General features: G+C 46.0%; 1 protein-coding gene across 2 annotated transcripts in view; it reads right to left on the reverse strand.

The window, feature by feature from the left end:
• DOCK1 (dedicator of cytokinesis 1) overlaps positions 1-18,552 on the reverse strand; it is a 528,830-nt gene that overhangs the window by 392,045 nt on the left and 118,233 nt on the right. For both annotated transcript variants that reach the window (XM_082855005.1, XM_082855004.1), the window contains exons 22-23: positions 17,015-17,149; positions 10,406-10,514 (exon numbers count right to left, since the gene is read on the reverse strand). In XM_082855005.1, the coding sequence (XP_082711131.1) occupies positions 10,406-10,514; positions 17,015-17,149 (244 nt within the window). The remainder of the gene's footprint in view (positions 1-10,405; positions 10,515-17,014; positions 17,150-18,552) is intronic.

An 18,552-nucleotide genomic window follows, 5' to 3' on the forward strand; every position in this document is an offset into this window, starting at 1 on the left:
GCCCCAAATGTCAGTAGTGCTAAAGGAAAGAAGCCTGCTCTAGCCCCAGCCCCATGGTCTCTTACCTGGACTTCAGGACAGCCTCTCACCCCACCGCATCCTCTCTTAACTGCTCCAGCCCATTGTGCAGACAGCAGCCAGATGACCCTCTGAGAAGCCACGTCTGACGTGACCATGCCCGTTCCAGGGGCGCCCACGGATCCTGAGCAGGACCACAGGGCTCTGCCCCAAGCGCCCCTCCGCCTCTCCATCCTCTCCCCCCAGCCCTCGCTGGCTCACTGCCCACCCCACCCAGCCACAACCACCGATCTTGTGGCCAGTCCTTGAAAGCAGCAAATACCCTCCTGTCTAGTGGCCTCTACCTGGAACTTGCCACACCTCATGCTTTCTTCACCCAACTCCTCCTTGAAACCTTCCTTGAACCCCCCAACTCTTTCCCATCCCCTGATATCCCTGGTCATCCTATCCCTTACTTTCCTCAAAAGGACCTTTCACAATCTAAAATTAGAGATTTATGTCTATGGTTTGCTTGAAATCGTACAACTATACATGTGTGGGTATGGTGATTTGATTAATACCCGTCTCGCTGACTTAAATGTAATCACCATGAGAACAGAGCCCGTATCTGTATTATATGTGTGTGACCAGCACCTGCACAGTGCCTGGCTCACAGAATGAACATATTAGTAAATGAATTTTTAAAACAAATGAGCCAATACATGAACAATGAGGGGCTAGGCATAAAGCCATCCATGAGACGTGCTCAGTTTCACGGAGCACTGAATAAATCCTGACTGTGATGGAGGAAGGAGAAAAGGGCTGGGGGGCACCTTGCCTGGTGGAAGAGGTGGGCAGAAGGCTTGGATAAGGAAGGGGAGCTGGGGGAGAGACCCCTGAAGGCCAAGGTCAGGGGCCAGGAAAAGGCAATCCCTCCAGGTGCCTGAGAGGAGTGCTTTTCCACTAGAGAGCATCACTGCCGGGGGCAGGACAGGCAAGGTGGCTAGGAAAGGCCTGACATCCTGCGGTCCCAAATTCAAGCCTTGTCCCCCAACACAAACAGGCACATGAGGGTAAAGAACATGGAGGAGGGCTTCCCTGGTGGCGCAGTGGTTGAGAGTCCGCCTGCCAATGCAGGGGACGCGGGTTCCTGCCCCGGTCCGGGAAGATCCCACATGCCGCGGAGCGGCTGGGCCCGTGAGCCATGGCCGCTGGGCCTGCGCGTCCGGAGCCTGTGCTCCGCAACAGGAGAGGCCACAGCAGTGAGAGGCCCGCGTACCGCAAAAAAAAAAAAGAACATGGAGGAAACCCACCACAAAATTAAAGGAAAGATCAATGCCACCAACTACTTCTCAATGAAATCATTCACTGCAGGCTTAAAATGCTAAAAGCAAAAATCCTAGTACTCAACAATGGAAAAATTAATGATGAAAAATCATTTGATTAAGCAAACGAACGCACATCAATGCAGGCACGTGCTCTGAACTGGCACAGAGCCGTTACAACTACAACTACTCATTAATGTGGAAAGGCACTCATGATATAATGATAAAAAGGGAGCAAAGCGAACCTTATCTAGGTTGTAACTATAAAAATTCTCACGCACGTGCACCATAACTAGGGTAGAAAACCAACACAAACGGTTGGCTTGCTGAAGGAGAGTGGAGAACAGAAATGATTTTGCTTTCCGCTAAGGCTGCATCTCTGCTGCTGTTGCAAAGTCCTGTCCACTACAAATGGGGGCAGGGAGGTGGTCAGGAAACAAGTGTCTCCATCCAGACAGCTCCAGACAAAGTCTGCCCACATGGGTGGTATCTCAAGTGTCCTGGGGCTACAGCTGAGAAGACTGTGCAACTCCCCTGCAAGGAACTCTGGCCAGAAGAGAGATTCCAGAAATCCAACACTGGGCGAATGCTCTCCACATTACACACTGGGGGAAGCTGGAAGCCCCAGTGTTGGGTGAGTTCAAATTGGAAGCATTTTGAGCCAAAGGTTTACCAAGCAAACGACCTAGAATGTTTTCTTCAACTTTTTTTTTTTTTTTTTTTTTGTGGTACGTGGGCCTCTCACTGTTGTGGCCTCTCCCGTTGCGGAGCACAGGCTCCGGACGCGCAGGCTCAGCGGCCATGGTTCACAGGCCCAGCCGCTCTGTGGCATGTGCGATCTTCCCGGACCGGGGCACGAACCCGTGTCCCCTGCATGGGCAGGCGAACTCTCAACCACTGCGCCACCAGGGAAGCCCTGCTTCTTCTTTTTTGATGCGAGTCATGACTTCACTTGCAAGTGTCTTATCATCTACGCATAAGGAAAACTTGTGAAATCAGAATAGTCCAGAACATCGGGCAGCGGAGCGCTGGGGGCGCAGGTGAAGCCAGCCCCGAGGGGAACACCTGCACCTGCCTGGACTCCTACGTCCCCCACCCTCCAGGGCAGCCAGCACACTCACTGCACAGGTGAGATCCAACCACACCCACCTCAAAGTGTGACCAGGGACCAACATCAGCTGCGCTCACCGGGTGATGACTGGAAATGAAAACCCTCGGCCCCTCCCTGGAATTACCGAGGGGGAATCTGCATTTTCACAAGACCCCCAGGTGATTCGCATTAGGTGAGGTCAGAAGGGTAGGGTCCTCATAATGTGATTAGTGCCCTTATAAGGGTCACAAGAGAGCTTGCTTCATGTCTCTGTTATCCACCACGTAAGGATGAAAGAAGTCAGCTGTGGGCAATGCAGAGGAAGGCTCTCACCCGAACTGCCCTGACGGCACCCTCATCTTGGACTTCCAGGCCCCAGAAACGTGAGGAATAAATTTCTGTTGTTCATAAGCCACCCAGTCTACGATATTCTGTGACAGCAGCCCAAACTAAGACAAGCACCCAGAAGGAAGAAATTTCTGTTTCAAGCTGCCATGTTTGTGGTATTTAGTTGCAGCAGTCCGAGGAGACTGGTGTCACTTCCAAGCACGGCTCGGTCCCCTCGGCCCCTGGAGTCTGGGACCACCCTCTCCTCCCTGTTAGTAGGAGAACTCTCCAGAAGGCCTGGCCCGTTGCTGATTCTCAATCCAGTGTGGCCGTTCCCTTCATGGCTGTCTTCTCCTGAGCTGCCAGCCTTCAGCTGCTGAGTATCCTGGTTCAGAAAGTCTTCCCCCCAAATGCACAAGTGACCTGGAAAGTCACCATCCAAGCCATCTCGGACGAATGATGACAGACTTTGCAAGCAAAGCCCTGACTGGCATCTGCGGCATCCTGGATCAATCAACACAATCAACAACCACCAGCCCCCAGCCTCAAAACAAAGTGAGGAAAATATTTTATTGTTTGCTCTGAGTGTACCTTCCTGGCTCTGATGCTACCCATGTCTTTAAAATACATACAAGTCTATGATGGTTCCCACGTCTCGCTGGCCTGCTTCCTCAGGGCCCAGAATCATCTGAGCTGAAGGAACTGGACTCAGCAGAGCTCTTGTCTCCTTACTTGATTCACCCACTGATCCTGTACCAAGAGACGCCGAGGTTACGTAAGCAGGTGACTTCTGAGGATCAAACAGCTCCCTGGGCGTCCAGCGCTGTGGTCAAGTCACTCAGTCCCACAAAGAACAGGATGAAGCGGAATCACAGACAGGACCAGGGTTCTAGTGAAAACCAAGGCCAGGCCATCACGTGGGACACAACAGCCCAAACGGGAGGTGCACAGATTCCTCAGGCAGGGAGCAAGTCCCGATAGCTCTGCTCACAACTTCCACAGACCTTCAGAGCATTTGGAGATCCGTATGCACCCAGCTAACCGGACAGAACCAGGTCTTTGCCACAGAGAAAGGGTTGGCCAGGGAGGTTACTGAAGCACTGTTTACGGAAAGGAAAACTACAAACAATCTTGGTGCCCAAACATAGGAAACTGGTTAAATAAGCTACGACACAACCATGAAGCGATATAACCTTAAAAAAGGTGTTCTTCAAGAGTACTGAAGGATGTAGGGAAATGTATGTGGAAAAAAGGAAAGCTGTATAAGCAGGTATGTATAAACACACATACATACATATGCAAATATCTGTACGCATATATCATATACATAATCTCATGCATCATCATAGCCTCAGGAGGAAAAGCCTACGATTATAAAGACAAAGATGCTAACACTGTAATTTATGGGGGGGGGGAGATGACAAGTGAGACTTATTTTTCTGAAGTGACTTTTTGGCATTTTCCACTTTTCTAAAAAGATCACATATTACATTTAAACTGAGGGCCAGGACACAATAAATCCCTGCTTTGTTTAAGGGAGCTGATAAGACTTCACATCCTTATGGGAATCTCGAATGCAGCACATGAAGTGGAGAACACTGGGCCCAGGATGAAGGGGTCAAGTGGGAGCTGCTGTTACTAGAGCCAAGGCCCCGGGCAGGTCAGCAGTCACCTGTGCAACCTGATTTTCTCATCTGCAAGGAAATCATAGTATTTCCTTGTTTCCAAGGTCACACACATATAATACATTTCCACATTTCCAAGTATTTCTTGTTTTGTCATCATCCCCAAAACATTCAGAGTTTTTCCAGAGGACAAAAATAGTCGAAACTTACAAATTTGTGAGAAGCACTGAGGACCCTGGAAGCTAGCTGAGAAATGGACAAAAAGCAGCCAAAGCTTCTGATAAGGAAGAATTTTAGATAAAATAGAAGAGAAGTAAGTATAGCTCAAGTCCAGGTATTATTTTTGTTGTTGTTGTTGCTGTTTTTTAACATCTTTATTGGAGTATCATTGCTTTACCATGGTCTGTTAGTTTCTGCTTTATAACAAAGTGAATCAGCTATACATATACATATGTCCCCATATCCCCTCCCTCTTGCATCTCCCTCCCTCCCACCCCCCCATCCCACCCCTCTAGGTGGTCACAAAGCACCGAGCTGATCTCCCTGTGCTATGCAGCTGCTTCCCACTAGCTAGCTATTTTACATTTAAGGAAATGAAAACCATGCTTCTTGGAGGGCAAAACTCTCCCAACAACTGCATTTACTGTGATTACCATATAGCTTATTTCCAACACAGTTCTCCCCGGGGAAGGCCAGACAGACGTGGCACCACCAGGGGTCAGAAAGGCAAGCAACAGGGAAGCTGGCACCCAAGGGGCAGCCCCCTGGAAGGAAGGCAAAGCCTCACGCATCTGTGTGCCCATCGCAGCTCAGGAGCCTCAAATTCAATTAATCTTCACCCCAGTCCAATCCACATTCTGGTAGAGGAATTCACTGAGCACCAGGGACCTGTGTCTTTACAATGGAAGACACACAGAACACTAATAATATTTCATACTAAACCGAACAAGAGGGTGGAAGAAATAGAAAGAACGGTAAAGAGCAGTGTTTTTCAAATGTGGGTTGAGATACGTTCGCTGTTCAGGAAATAAATTTAGTGCCTGTCAACCAGCAATTTTTTTTTTAGTGAAATACATTAGTTCAGAATAGACTAAAGGATACCAGAATAGAATAGAAAATGCCAGAGTACGTCCCATGGAATAAAGGGTGAGAACGTTTTCATGAAAGACTTTTCAGCTTCACACACACACACACACACACACACACACACACACACACACACACAGAGACACGCCCAACAATGCATTTTTTATTGTGCATCAGGGTCAATGTTTCCCTCAACAGAAAGTTCTAGAAATTTCTAGGGAGGTTATGCCTAGTTCACAGGGTAGTCTTTTCCAGGATCATCCCACAGAGTTGTAAGATTTGTGGAACAGAGTGAAAATGTCAATGCCTGTGTTAATTCTGATGGCAAAACCCCACGTGCCCCAAATCTAGCACTGCAATCCACGAGTGGCGAAGAAACAGAAGCCTCTGTGGCCAATGCAGGGGGCCCATCACCGAGACCCATCCTCCAAGAAGCCTCAGGACCAGCCCCATGGAACCGCCTTTACCTCCTCTAGACACAGCCAGTTTCTGCTGGCAGAGCGTCAAAGTTTTTTAATTGCTTTATGCCAAAAAACACAGGACATATCCATTCCAATGGAAAGCTCCCCAGGGAACGAAGCTGATGTCTTTACAGCCCCAAAGCATCTGATCCAGAGCTGCTGTCCGTCGATGTGGACAACCACTTCAGGCCCTGTTTCTGAGCCATCGGATCGCTGGTGCCCAGTGACCCTCTCTGGGGGGAACTGAATGGAAGGATGTGGCTCTGGATCTGGGCAACGTGGGCTTAAATGATCCCTCCGCCTGGTCCCACGGCCTTGGGCAAGTTCATTAACAGCTCTAGGTGTCTTCACCTACAATCAACGATCATACCTATGGAACGGGAGTACTGTGAGGGTCACAGAAGATGAAAAATATAAAGCACTCAGAACGGCAAGTGAGCGATGAATTCAGACCCTGGAGCTCATGCTTCTTCCCATCAGCCTTTGGCATTAACCCGCCGGGTGGCTTCCGAGCGTCCAGAGGGGCTCTACTCGTGTCTCTAAGAATCAAAGGCTATAGGAGAGCTGGCTGGATTGACTGTGAAGATTCTGAACGGCAGAACCTAGAATCTGACCCATTTCTCCAAGGCAGCTGGAGAACGTCACAGCTTCCTGAGAAAAACAAGTCTACTGCCAGATGTGAGTTTTAGGGAACAAGAAGGGCAGGTATAGCACTGAGGGTGTAGCGAGTAAAGAGAGGTTCTGCCATAATCTCATCAAGAGTAACTGCGCACCAGACACACAGTGGCTCGTGATAGGCACGGCCAAGGGGAGCGAAGGAAGAGAAGGCAATGGAAGAGGATGATCGCGTCTGGCTTGGAGATGCTGCAGGCGAAGTGCCGCTGGGTCATGCGTGGGGGAGAGGCAGACGGTGACCACACAGGGTAGAGCAGAGAACAGGACCAGACGGCGCTGGCCACAGGTACAAGGACCTGCTCATGGTGGGGCAGGACACGGAGAAGTGTGATGGCCAAGAAGGTTCCCCGAAGCACCTGCTGAATGCTTAGGATGTCTGGGGTGGCTGTAGGCATGTGAAAGGGGCAATCTACTGTGCAGACAGAGGATTCCAGACTGAGAGGAAAGGGTGAGGGATCCATCAGGACCCCAAAGGAAGGGGCAGGTAGGGGAGAACTCAACACAGGTGGAGGGTTAGTTTCAGGTAATAGAATGGACTCGTCTTCTTCGGAAGGAAGTGAGAAAGGAAAGGTGATGTTGGACAGGTATTAGAGGATCTTTTCAGTACAGCAGACAAACCAGCATCATTTGCTAAAGGTGGAAGGGGGTGGGTAATGAGTCAAGCTTGAGAAGCTGCCAGCAATACTGTTAAGATCAATGGAACAAGAAATCTTTTTTCTTTAATTTTTATAAAAAATAAAATGGTATGGGTGCTGTGGAAAATGACATGGCAGTTCCTCAAAAAATTACACATACAGCCCAGCAACTCCACATCTGGTACAGACCCAAAAGAAGTGAAAGCAGGGCTTGAACAGCTCGTTACCTGTACTTACTTTCACAGCAGCATCATTCACAAAGGCCAAAAGGTGTAAAGAACCCAAGCATCCATCAAACGGTGCACGAATAACAAAATTTGTTAGATACATGCAATGGGATACAATTCTGTCTCAGCAAGGAAGGAAATGCTGACACCTGCTACAACACGGATGAACCGTGAGGACATTATGCTAAGTAAAAGAAGCCAGACACGGGCTTCCCTGGTGGCGCAGTGGCTGAGAGTCCGCCTGCCGATGCGGGGGACACGGGTTCGTGCCCCGGTCCGGGAGGATCCCACATGCCGCGGAGCGGCTGGGCCCGTGAGCCATGGCCGCTGAGCCTGCGCTCCGCAACGGGAGAGGCCACAACAGTGAGAGGCCCGTGTACCGCAAAAAAAAAAAAAACAAAAAAAAGAAGGCAGTCACAAAAGGACATGTACGGTATGATTCCACTTACACGAGGAACTTGGAATACTCAAGTTCATAGAGACAGACAGCAGCACAGTGGCTCTCAGGGGCTGGGAGGAGGGGAGGACGGGGCAGCTACGGTGTAACAGGTACCGAGTTTCCGTCTGGGGCGATGAAAAGGGTTCCGGAGACGGATGGTGGTGATGGTTTCACACCCACGTGAATGCCTTTCATGTCACAGAACTATACTCTTAGAAGTGGTTAAAGTGGTAATTTTTCATGTTCTTTACCACATAAAGAATTTTTTTAAGGACCTGTCAGCAGCTCTGAGGTTGGGGGTCACTAACTGAGGGATCTTGAAGCAGCACAGTGGTGAGTGTGTCTCTAGAACCGCATAGGGGCCCCAGGGCAGGATCTAGAAGTGGAGGAGACCTGAGGCCACCTGGCAGAGCGTCGCCCACACATTCACCGTGGTTCCCTCTCCCATGTAACAAAGACGTACCCAAGTACGCTCCTGCTTAAGTTAGATGACGCTGCTGCAAACTCCACGTCCAGCAGAAGGCAGCGCTGCTGAAAATTCTAACTGGATGCCGTGTCTATCCTGCAGTTAATGATTACCAGAAACTCCTCTTGCCTCTCCCTTCATTGAGGCATAAAATGCTGACTTGGATCCACAAGGTGGGTGTAAGTGGTTCTTGCAAGTCTGAGAAGGGTGACGGCGGGGTGCTCAGAACGGCCACTCCCACCCCACAAGTCTATCAGGTCACGCTGAACATCACCAAGAACGCGTGGAGCGCGCTGAGCCCCTGCTCACGAATGACGTCATCTCCAAGATCAAAACAGCCAACAAGGGCCACCCTTGGGAAACAACATTAACCCCTAAGAAATGCCAGTCTTTTTCATATTTCCTCTACGTAAGATGACTCACAATTGTATTTCCATTTCCACAGAGCAAAACGTAAAGCGTTAAAACAACACAAAAACAGGATCCCGTGATGGGAATTCTTAAATGTCAGAAGTCGAGGCAGCACCTATTGTGCAAGAACAAAATACGAAATCAGCAGCAAGGAGGCAACATTTCAAATGAAACTCAGTCATCTGTGCTGCAGATGTAAGGTCTGCACCAAGGCACAAACGTCACTGAACTCACCCGTGTCTCATAATAAAACACCCACTGAAGGAAGGACTTTCAAGTCTGCAGTTACTAAATGCCTTGACATCCAGGGAGGTGGGCAGACACAAGTCAAGCCCAATCAAATTTAATAATCTAACAGTATATTTAGAAACCAAAAAGGACTTCTGGGCTCAAAACTTCCTGTCATTTGTATCTATTCTTAGACTCCCTGTGTCTGTTTTCCAGAAATGCCAGAGGATTTCGTAGTAAATGTACCAAACACATTGTTAATTTTAACCTCAAAACAATAAGGCAGCTTTAGGCAATAAGTTGCCGAAATAATTAAGCCCAAACTTGAAAATACACGCCACACAGCTTTCTCCGTGGATCACCAGCTCCACATGAAGACTGAGAAGTGATACTGAGGACGGCACGGCTCTGCCAGACAGCAGCTTCACCTCCGAGATGAAAGAGCCATCGTGACTGTTCACATTTAGTGACACTGCTCCCCTGGTCACAGCAACCGTGACACACATCTGAGCACGCGTACATCTCTGTCCCAGACTTAAAAGCTGGGAAATCACTTTCCCACAATATTTTTAATAGCCATAAAGATGTTTCCTGGGAAATGCTACAGTAAAAGAACATTCAAAGAGGAAAGTACAGAGGCTGCTACAAGGAGCAGCAGAGTGAAAGCTGCAAGTTAATCATTTGGAAGATTCTTGTCCTTTGAAGGAATCAGCACGGGCAGCACACACTACTCGCACGGCTTCTTCTCCAGTACGTCGGCCACACTGAAACTGCCAGACAGGGATGCTGGCAAGGGTGCGGGTCCTGGGCCACTCCCTGGGCCCGCCCCCCACACCCCACCTCCTGGCACCTCCACGTCGGCGTGTCCTGAAGACCACACAGACCCCACCTGAGACGCAGGCATCTGTTCTCCCAAAGGACCACAGGGCGAGAACAGATAATAAGGTGGTGAGAACAGCAGGACCACGGGAAGGTTGGATCCCTCGCTCACTCTTCCAGACTCGCTGGAGGGACCAAGATATATCACTAGCAGCACAGCTCAGCCTGAGGTCTGATGGATAACTGGGGCACCTACAGCCTCAGCCTCCCACACCTGCTCAGATACTGAGACACCCTGACAAGTGACATGAAAACATCATTCTCATCCACTTCCCCATCCTTCCATAATGGAAACTGAGAACCTCTCCTTGCAGAGAAGCAAAGACCAAGGACAGCATTGAAGAGCCCCTCGAGAGGAAGCAAAAAGGATCCCATTACAGGGACCACGACCATGGTCTCTGCAAAGCCGCTCTGAACCTTCCGCTCACGTCCAGGCTTCGAAGGACACGCAGACCCTGCTTTTCCCGGCCTGCAGGGAGTCCAGGCTCTAAGAGCGGGGCCCTGAGTGTGGTCGACGCTGCCCCGAGGACCTACCTTCACCCGGACGGTCTGGTCTGACACGCCGCTCATCATGTCGCTGATGGATCGGAACAGCTGCACCAAGGACTCCACGAAGTCGGCCTCTCCTTTGTTTTCGTACAGCCTGCAAAGGAACACACAGATCTGTGGGCCTGGCACACGGCACATCGCCACTCCGTGCTCCTGCATCTACAGACGTTAAAGCTGCTGCGAGGGAACATCCTCGATATCCAGGGAACATGGGAGCTGACCTGGATTATAACCTGGACCCTCAGCTAGGGAGACAGGCCTTCACGCTGAGGAAGCTGATTTTAATCATTGTATTTATTGCCTTTTGGCTTGTAACATAACACCTTCTACAAATCTGAAAAACGCAGAAATGTATAAAGAGGGAGGGAAGGAGGGAGAGGGTAAGGAAGGGAGAGAGGAAGGAAGGATGGAGAAATCCAGCTTGAATTCTACCCTGCAGAGATCACATCATTAATATTTCAGTGTATATCCTGCCAGTGTTTCTTAAACCCATGTCACATAATTGACAATCACAAAGACAACTAAGTTTAACATGATCTTAGAACCTTTTGAAAATGATACTATACTCATAAACTCAAAATTACTTGATTTCAGAGTGATGACACTATACAAATTCTTCCATCACAGAATTGGTGGTTCTGGGAAAACATTCAAAATGTGGATCATATTCAGTAAATGGATAATAAGGAAGTGGTATATTGGTTACATGTATGCAAATACGTGCTGCTAATTGTAAATAAGTTTCATCTATGAATTATTTATTAGCAGTTACTTCAAGCTGCTGTGTTACTAACAAGCAATACATTTGCATTTTAAAATGCTGCAGCGCAGATGTTTTATTAATACAGACTAGTTTTCTGCCTAATTAAAAGTACACCATACCTGAAAACTTGTGTACAATGGAAAATTTTGTAAACTAAGTGATAATTAATTACCCTAGAAGTAATCTTAAATGAGTTCCACTGTAAAGCAGCAAATTCTGTCTAAAATGGGACATTGCAACCTAGTGTATCTGTTTTGTAAAGCGTTTTCAAATAGGGGTTTGCATAAACAGTGTGCCAAACAATGACCATTATGAAGTCATGAACTCCTGCTTGCAGGTGAAGAGGAGCAAGGGTGGCAGACTGGCGCAGATACCTGGGGAGGCTTCTAGCATGTACTCACTCATTCTCCCCCATTCCCCCCCAGCCCGCTCCCAGTATATCTGCCAGTTCCTAAGGCTCCATGGCGCAGGGGACTGAAAACCAAAATGAAAACATCTATAAAGCAGAGTGGAGTGTCTGTCTGTCTCCAGAGATAAAGAATAGAGTCTGAAAAATGCCTGAGAGGGGCTCCAGATAACAGAGCAGACTCTCAGTTGAAAACCCCGGGCAACCAGAGGAAAACCATATAAGACTGAGGCTCACGAAGGCTACATACGGCCTCTGTCATGTAAAGGTTCAGTCTCACTCCCTCTGCCTAGAAAAGAAAAGAATGAATCCTCTCTTGAAGAAGATCACATCACCTGGAGCTTTGACAGTCTTATATATTCACAGTCCTGTATTCAAACAAAGTTATTAAACACAGAAGAATACCAGACCACATGTGGCCCAATCAAAACAGAGACGACAGAAACAGACCCACAAGTGATCAAGATACTGTAGCTAGCAAGCAGTTACGTTCTGTATCAAGACTGTCAAAATAAATGTATTATATTGTAAAACAAAATGATGGAAAAAGATGGAAAAAATAGAAAACTGGAAATATGAAAATAGCGAGATGAAGAAAACAGAAGGTAAGATAAAAAATTCTAGTTGAGAAATGAATGTATAAAAAAAGATGAAAATTCTAAAACAAAAATATAATATCTAAAATTAAGAATTCAGGGACTGCCCTGGTGGCACAGTGGTTAAGAATCCACCTGCCAATGCAGGGGACACGGGTTTGATCCCTGGTCCAGGAAGATCCCACATGCCACGGAGCAACTAAGCCCATGTGCCACAACTAATAAAGCCCACACACCTAGAGCCCATGCTCTGCAACAAGAGAAGCCACCACAACGAGAACCCTGCACACTGCAACGAAGAGTAGCTCCCACTCGCTGCAATTAGAGAAAAGCCCACACGCAGCAACGAAGACCCAACAAAGCCAAAAAAAAGTTTTTTTAAATGATAAAATAAAATTAAGAATTCACTATATGGGTTAACTTGAGATTAGACAGAGTTAAAGACAGAATCAGTGAAATGGAAGAAAATCAACAGGAAAATAAACAGAAGAGACAGAAAATATAGAAAAGTGTGCTAAAGATATGTAGGACACAATGAAGAGATCTAACATACATGTAATTGAAGTTACAGAAGAAAATGAGAGCTACAATGTGACAAATGCAACATCAGAATAGATAATGGCCATGAATTTGCTAAAACTAATAAAGAATTAATCCAAAATTCAAGAAGCAGGCTTCCCTGGTGGTGCAGTGGTTAAGAATCTGCCTGCCAATGCAGGGGACACGGGTTCAGTCCCTGGTCTGGGAAGATCCCACAGCCAGCGGAGCAACTAAGCCTGTGCGCCACAACTACTGAGCCTGCGCTCTAGAGCTCGAGAGCCACAACTACTGAGCCCACATGCCACAACTACTGAAGCCCGCACACCTAGAGCCTATGCTCCGCAACAAGAGAAGCCACCACAATGAGAAGCCCGTGCACCACAACGAAGAACAGCCCCCGCTTGCCACAACTAGAGAAAGCCCGTGCGCAACAACAAAGACCCAAAGCAGCCCAAAATAGTTAATTAATTAATTTTGAAAAATTCAAGAAGCTCTCAAAATCCAAAGTAGGATTAAATAAAAGGCTAACCATTCCTATGTAATCCATAGTAAAACTGCTAATAACCACAGAGAAAGAGAAAAATTGTAAACATAGGTAGAGAAAAAATTTTAAAGACACCTTTACCTTCAAAGATGTAACAGTAATTCTGAAAGCCGACTGCTCACCAGAAATGATGGAAACCAAAAGAGAAAAGAATAACATCTGCAAGAAGAAAATAACTGCCAATCTAGAATTCTATATGAAAAGAAAACACCCTTCAAAAACAAAGATGAAGTCAACAATTCTCATACAAACAAAACCTGCAGCAGACTTATACCCAAAGAAATTCTACATGAAGTTCTTTGCACCGAAGGAAGATTATCCTATAGAGAAACATAAAATTAAAAGAAAGATGGAGGGCTTCCCTGGTGGCACAGTGGTTGAGAGTCCGCCTGCCGATGCAGGGGACACAGGTTCGTGCCCCGGTCCGGGAAGATCCCACATGCCGCGGAGCGGCTGGGCCCGTGAGCTATGGCCACTGAGCCTGCACGTCCGGAGCCTGTGCTCCGCAACGGGAGAGGCCACAGCAGTGAGAGGCCCATGTACCGCAAAAAAAAAAAAAAAAAGAAAGAAAGAGAGATGGAAAAACAATAATAAATATAAAACATGCTGAATGAATACCAACTATACAAAATAATAATAGTAATGCCTTAAAATATATGTAGACTTGAAATGCATGACAATAATAACACAAAAAAGAGAGAAAATGGGATAAAAAAAGAAAATTTTGATTGATACAAAAGAAGGCAAAAAAAAGCAGGAAAAGGAAACATAATACAGATGGGTAAAAGAGAAAATTGATAGAAAGACAGCAGATATAAACCTAATATATTAATTGAATTATTTATAAATGAACTAAATACTCAACTTTACAACTTACGATCAATGACTAATTATTCAAGAAGCTAACACCAGGTGACAGGCAAACACTCAACAAAGCACCAGAAAGACAGAAGAGGAACTGGGCAATAACTAGCTTTAGCGACTGGAGTCAGAAGGTCTGGTGCAGGATGCGACTGTTTTCTGGCTTTCCAGTTAATGTGATCCACCCACTCAGAAAACACAGACAAACAAAACCAGTGGAGAAGTGCCCCTGGCTGTCAGGAATCTTTCGGTGAGTTCCCCAGGAACCAAATATCTTTGGACCAGCGTTTTAAAACTACTGTTCTCATTTCAAAACAAAATGAGCTTTCTAAACAAAACAAAAAGCATGGATTTGCATAGTGAGAAAGACAGTGGAGTAACAACCATAAGTTTCAATACCTTCTTCTCCAAAGTTTCACCCCTTCCTTCTTTGGAAGGATTACTGTCAATTATCATGGCATTTTACAAAGCTACTACATTATGTGAAAACACAGTACACCAGTTTGAAAGAAGAAGAAAAATAAAAAACCTCAAAAGTTTATTCCAACTGCAAAAAGAAAAACACAGTTGTCAATTCCAGCTCTGAGCACAACTGTTTTTCTCCCAAGGTAATAGATGTGTTGCAGGTAAGAAAATGAGAACCCGAGTGTGATTTCTTCCCCACCTCAAAAAAACCATGCATCAGAGCTGCTTAGGAATCAAACATCCCAGACATCTGTGAAGGACACAGGATGGCTTTTTCCTTAAGCAAACTATGCAAGATAGGAACAGTGTTTCATCTCAATGCCTTTGATAAGACAGATGAAGAACTACTAAAACAGGCCCTGGGCAGTTTGAGGACAAGACGCGACTAAGAGACTTTCGCTCTGTTGTCCATGACTTTAAGGCTATGATTTTTTTTCCTATCATAGATTCTTCTCAGCAATCTCAGACTAAAGATTTAAATTTAAGAAGTACTGTATCTGGGGCTTCCCCCTGCCGATGCAGGGGACGCAGGTTCGTGCCCCGGTCCGGGAAGATCCCACATGCCGCAGAGCGGCTGGGCCCGTGAGCCATGGCCGCTGAGCCTGCGCATCCGGAGCCTGTGCTTCGCAACAGGAGAGGCCACAACAGTGAGAGGCCCGCGTACCGCAAAAATAATAATAATAATAATAAGATATAACACAGGAAAACAAAACCTCGTTTACTTGGTCATCTTTCATACCGTGACAGTGAGAAAATCATCAACAGCTTTGACCTTGAAGAGAAGAAATAGCTTCGACCCACATCAAGAGTCACCCTTATCCACAATAAGAAAAATAGAAGAGTGTGCCTTTGATATCTCAGTCACGGATAAGAGCACGATGGCCTCAAACCGTGGGTCTTAGATCACGGAATGTCAGAGTGAACAAAGCACAAACAATCCTTGACCAGTAACACAGGGGCCGTGACCACTGATCAATGGTGGGTACTACCCCGTCTGTGACTCTTTTTGCTTTTTTTAAAGACTTTTTTTGATGTGGACCATTTTTAAAGGCTTTATTGAATTTGTTACAATATTGCTTCTCTTTTATGTTTTTTGGTTTTTTGGCCTTGAGGCATGTGGGATCTTAGCTCCGCAACCAGGGATCGAACCCGCACCCCCTGCACTGGAAGGCAAAGTCTTAACCACTGGACCGCCAGGGAAGTCCCTCCCATCTGCGACTCTTACAGTTGTACACACAGTCAGTAACTTGCTCCTCTGGCTTACATGTACCATGGTGTGCACAGGCTGGATTTTGAATACCTTCCCTTTCTCCCCAGCCCTTCTGGAGAAGCTGACTTCAGGCCAACAAAGGTAAAGAGTCAATAAGGAGGGACCAATCTGGGTCCACACTCGCTCCATCCCGAAGGATTCACTGATACGTTTCAAGAGGGCTGTGCTTTTAGAAGTCACATGTATTCTCTAACTCAGAGGGACACTGATTCTTAAACTCCGTCTCTGTGTTTAGAACTCACCACAAGAACACCAACCTCCAATAACCAACAGCAACCAACATGGTCCAGTGTAGGTCACCCAGAGCAGCTACAGCTCCAAAAGCAGGAGCAGAGTGAGTCAACTTCAACACCCCAACACCCCATCTACCCATTTCACACCTCTTCATTCATACAGTTAAATACTGTGGACCAACTGAAAGCTCATTTATTTTAGCACATCTCTTTCATCTAAAGATATATAGGAAAAAATACTAATGTTCTCTATAAAATAATGAAGTCATTATTTTAAAGTGGACTGGGAATATCCCAATCCACTTTAAAGTTCAAACACAACTCATAAATTCACTTACATAGTGTATGAAACACATCACTAGGTTAAAACACTGAGCGTCCATTTGCACGGCAATCTTGTATGCGGGAATCTCTCTCTAGGAACAAAACATGATTCTAGTTGAAGGAAAGAGGGAGGAAGCCCCCAGTCTTCCCAAGTGAGGTAGTTTAACTTGGTTTTGGCTTTTTGCTGTTGTTGCTTGTTTGTTTTAATTTTGTTTTTCAAGGGCTTTTTTCTCTATAAGATATACTGAAAAGAACTTCAGAACCCTTGGTGTTCAGTCTGCACTACCTCTGAAGAATTATCAATGCTTTCAGGAGACGACGTTTGACTCATAGGCACACATTTCAGACTCAGGGCTCAAGACTCAAATTCATGCTTGCCTTTCACTACCTGTGGGAGCAGATACAGTGAGTGTGGGCAAACCCAGCCCAGGACTGTCATCTGTTACTGCTGTGTCATGCTCGACAGCAGGGAAAGGAAGGAGAAAGACGAGAGGAAGGGGAAGAAGCACGAGGAAGGGGGATGGAGAAGGAAAAGGAAGGAAGGAAAGGATTTCCTGTAAGTCCACCGGAGAGCCAGCATGGTGATACGCACTGATTGAACAGGATCCGGGAGCGCACGATGAACTTGAAGATGTACTCTAAAGCTTTCATGGCTTTATACAGCTGGTCGCTGATTCCTGGCCTCTCGGCATTGTCCACATAGTTCCTTAAAACTTTCGTCAGCTTCCTGTTCATAATGGAAACACAAGTTAACAAGTCCAGAAGATTACAATATCTCAGTTCTTAACTGGGACAAAAATACACAAGTGGGTTCTTTTTATTTGGGTACACACTTAGCAGTGTATGCATATTTGTGAAATGTATCTCAAGCAGATTAAAAGCGACCCATATAATAACTCTCAGAGGAGCGAGATCTGAGCATTTAATAAGAACTTTCTGAGTTTTAGATGTTTTTGTAAGCGTTTAAGTGTATTATATAATTTATTCTTCACAGCAACACTATAAGGCAAGTGATGAGTTTTATCCCTAATTTACAGATGGAGAAGCCCAGGATTAGGTAGGTAAACTAGCTTTCCCAATGCTAAATAACAAAAATCAAAGGGATTTCTACAGACATATCTATTTTCATAATGCTCATTTTTTTCTATCAAGCATATGGTATTTTCAAATGATAGAGGCAGTAATGGTAATAATCAGCTTTTGAGTCTGTCCAAACGTCTATATTTTCTACCACTGCTGGCCCATAAACTAATAATCACTGTTCACAAGGATGACCCTCAAGCTATGCTTTCTAAATCATAAAAGAAGAATTAAATTAATGCAGTATGCTGTCAGCTTTTAGTGTACTGGGCTACACTGTAACTCTCCAAAAACTAGCAGCATACGTAGAACCTGTATGACAACAACCAACAAGACTACTCCCTAAACCAAACTTCTCCACTCCCCAACTTTTTATGTAATCAACAGAACTTCCCTGTAGCTTTTAAATATTCATCAGAGTCATAAAAATAACCTGTCAGGGCACTCACAGCCTTTCCCATTAAGCTGGGAGCCAGCATGCACTAGCTTGTTATTCGAGATTATTACAAGACACTCATAAGAGCAACTGTAACTTGGATCCTGGATGACCTCGGAACGGTTCTAAGAGTAACAATTCTACTGATAAATCACAATAAAAAGGCTTTTGGGTGACTGAGTGGATACAAAGTCATTTCTAACACTGATCAGGCTGCAGAACTCAAGAAATGAGAGACTACCATAGAAGCCTTCCTGCCAGCATGTCCTGAGGAAGGGAAGCCAGAGAGATCCCCCTCCCACAGGCTCCCCTGGCCCTGACGTCAGGAAAGGTATCGTCCCATACATGTTTCCTGATGGCTCCTGAGGCACAGCAGAACATCTCAAGTCCTGGCATAAAACCTGTTTCACTCGGTTTAACTTATTTTCCCAAACTGAGTAGACCACACACACCTTTTACTCTTAGACCTTATTAATATCCCAAGAAATATACATTCCATAGAAATACATTTTGGAAATCCTTCCAATAGGTTAATCAAAGAAAAGAATAAAAAGAAGGAATGATTTGCAAAGAGAATGACCCAGAACCAGAAAATAAATCTGGAAGTCAAAAGA

This window comes from Leucopleurus acutus (genome assembly GCF_964270905.1).
Source record: "Leucopleurus acutus genome assembly, chromosome: 14".
In the NCBI taxonomy this organism is placed as follows: Eukaryota; Metazoa; Chordata; class Mammalia; order Artiodactyla; family Delphinidae; genus Leucopleurus; species Leucopleurus acutus.